The sequence below is a fragment of the Miniopterus natalensis genome, chromosome 12 (assembly GCF_054644295.1).
Source record: "Miniopterus natalensis isolate mMinNat1 chromosome 12, mMinNat1.hap1, whole genome shotgun sequence".
NCBI lineage: Eukaryota > Metazoa > Chordata > Mammalia > Chiroptera > Miniopteridae > Miniopterus > Miniopterus natalensis.
The window spans coordinates 46,191,410-46,193,638 of NC_142092.1; the positions used below are offsets into that span (position 1 = coordinate 46,191,410).

Genomic DNA, 2,229 nt, shown 5'->3' on the forward strand with positions numbered 1-2,229 from the left:
TCCGAGGGCGGAGAGCCCCTCTCTCTTGACCCATCACGTCCGGCCGGCACCACGACGGTGCCGGAGTGGGATCCGGGCTCCAAGGCCGCCCCCTCCAGAGTGCGAAGCTGGAGGACCTGGGGGGTGGGGGGGCTGTAAGACTCCACCCAAGGCTGCGCAAAGCCTGGCGCCCCCCCCCCCCCCCCCCCCCCGCGAGCTCGGCCCGGCCCCGGTCCCGGGCGCTCGGAAGAGCAGGCGGCTGCCCCGCCGCCCCGCTGCGCTCGGAGCCCACGGCGGGATCGGGCCTCGAGGGCGAGCCGAGCAGTCGGAGACTCCTGGAAGCCGCTCTTAGTCGGGCCGTATCACCCCGATTTGTAACTGAAGAGGGGTCCGGGTCCCCGAGAGACATCTCCAGGTGGCACCTCCTGGCCCTCGGACCCGGGACTCGGTGCCCAGGCTGCCCCGTGGGCTAATCGACCCGAGTTTCGGTCGCCGGCCAGCGGCAGCCTTGCACCCCAGACCCTCCCCGGCGCGGCATCGGGTCCAGCTCCCCGCTCAGCCCTCCTGGGCAGCGGGGGGACGCCCCCCCCATGCTCGGAGCACCCCGCGGGCAGCCCCTCCCCCCGCGGCCTCTCCCGGGTCTGCCCGCGCCGCCGCGCGTCCTCCGGGGTCCCGAGCCCGCTCCGAAAGTGATGCGGCCGGGCGGCCGGCGCGCTCCCCCTTCCCCGGGCTGAGCCCCGCCTCCCCCCGCGCCCGCGGTCCGCGCGGAGCTCCCGAGCCCGGGACGCGACGCGCTGCTGGGACACACGCTCCCCGTCCACCTCCTGCCCGCGGGGCTCGTGGGAAACGCCAGGCTTTCCTTCCAGAAACGAGGCGCAGAGCCGCGGGCACCGGCAGCTGCTGCGGCGGCTTCTAAGGAGCCCCGGGCTGGCTGGCTGCTTTCCCTGCTCCCAGGAGACCGGAGGAAACCTGGGGACCTCAGGGACCCCCGGCCGTGGACGTTTATATGAAAGACTGAGACGCAGACCGACGGACAAAGAGCAGCAGAAACGGGGAGAGACAGAGACAGAGGCAGAGACCCAGGCTGCCAGGCAAGTAGGGAGCGGCAAAGAGTAGGAGACAGAGTTGGTGGGTGGGAAATTGACTTGGATTTTTTTTTTTTTTTTTTTAATCCACTGTGGTTTCCTCTCCGAAGGAAGACGGAAAAGCTGCTCCCTGGCCAGCAAGAAGCCCCCAACCTGGATGGATTGAAAGATGCGGCCTGATGACATCAACCCGAGGACTGGGCTGGTGGTGGCCCTGGTCAGTGTCTTCCTGGTCTTTGGCTTCATGTTCACTGTCTCTGGGATGAAAGGAGAGACCCTGGGAAACATACCCCTCCTGGCCATCGGGCCAGCCATCTGCCTCCCAGGCATCGCGGCCATTGCCCTGGCCAGGAAAACTGAGGGGTGCACCAAGTGGCCAGAAAATGAGCTACTCTGGGTCCGAAAGTTGCCCTGTTTCCGGAAACCCAAGGACAAGGAGGTGGTGGAGCTGCTGAGGACCCCTTCGGACCTGGAGTCAGGCAAAGGCAGCTCGGATGAGCTGGCTAAGAAGGCAGGCCTCAGGGGGAAGCCGCTGGCCCCCGCGCAGGCTGAGGCGCCCGTGGCCAGCGCCGTCACTACCCCCACCCCCACCCCCACGGAGGAAGGAGAATGCCAGAGCCTGGTCCCCAGCGGGCTGCACGAGGACACATCCAGATGCCTGGACGGCTACTGTCCCTCAGGCAGTTCCCTCGCCTGCAGTGCCTTGGATGCCAAGTGCTCGGCCTGGGACAGGTCCGAGTGCCCCGAGCCCGAGGACAGCATCTTCTTTGTGCCCCAGGACAGTATCATCGTGTGCTCCTACAAGCAGAACAGCCCCTATGACAGATACTGTTGTTACATCAATCAGAGCCAAGGCAGGTGGGACCACGAGACCATAGTCTAAGCTTTGCACACAAGGGTCGCTTTGTTGATAGAAACATGACCACACTCAGCTCCTGATGGAAGGAAACTGCCCTGCTCCAACAGCTTCTCACTGTTAGAAACTGCCCGGGTATGTGATGGGTGTGCAAACCTCTGGTGCCTGGGAGCCATGTAAATAGGCATGTTGGGGGCATATTTTAAGGAAGGGTGATGAGTGTTAAGGACACTGGAAGAGGCAATGGGTAGGAGAGGAAGCAGTTCCGATTGTTTTAAACCATGTCAGATGCTTTGTAAATAACCCAAC

General features: G+C 64.5%; 1 protein-coding gene across 1 annotated transcript; it reads left to right on the forward strand.

The window, feature by feature from the left end:
* The first annotated feature begins 1,142 nt into the window (after positions 1-1,142).
* On the forward strand, positions 1,143-1,947 carry TMEM215 (transmembrane protein 215). Its single transcript, XM_016222838.2, has one exon. The coding sequence runs from the start codon at positions 1,234-1,236 to the stop codon at positions 1,945-1,947; it is 714 nt and encodes a 237-aa protein (XP_016078324.2). The 5' UTR covers positions 1,143-1,233.
* Positions 1,948-2,229: the final 282 nt, after the last annotated feature.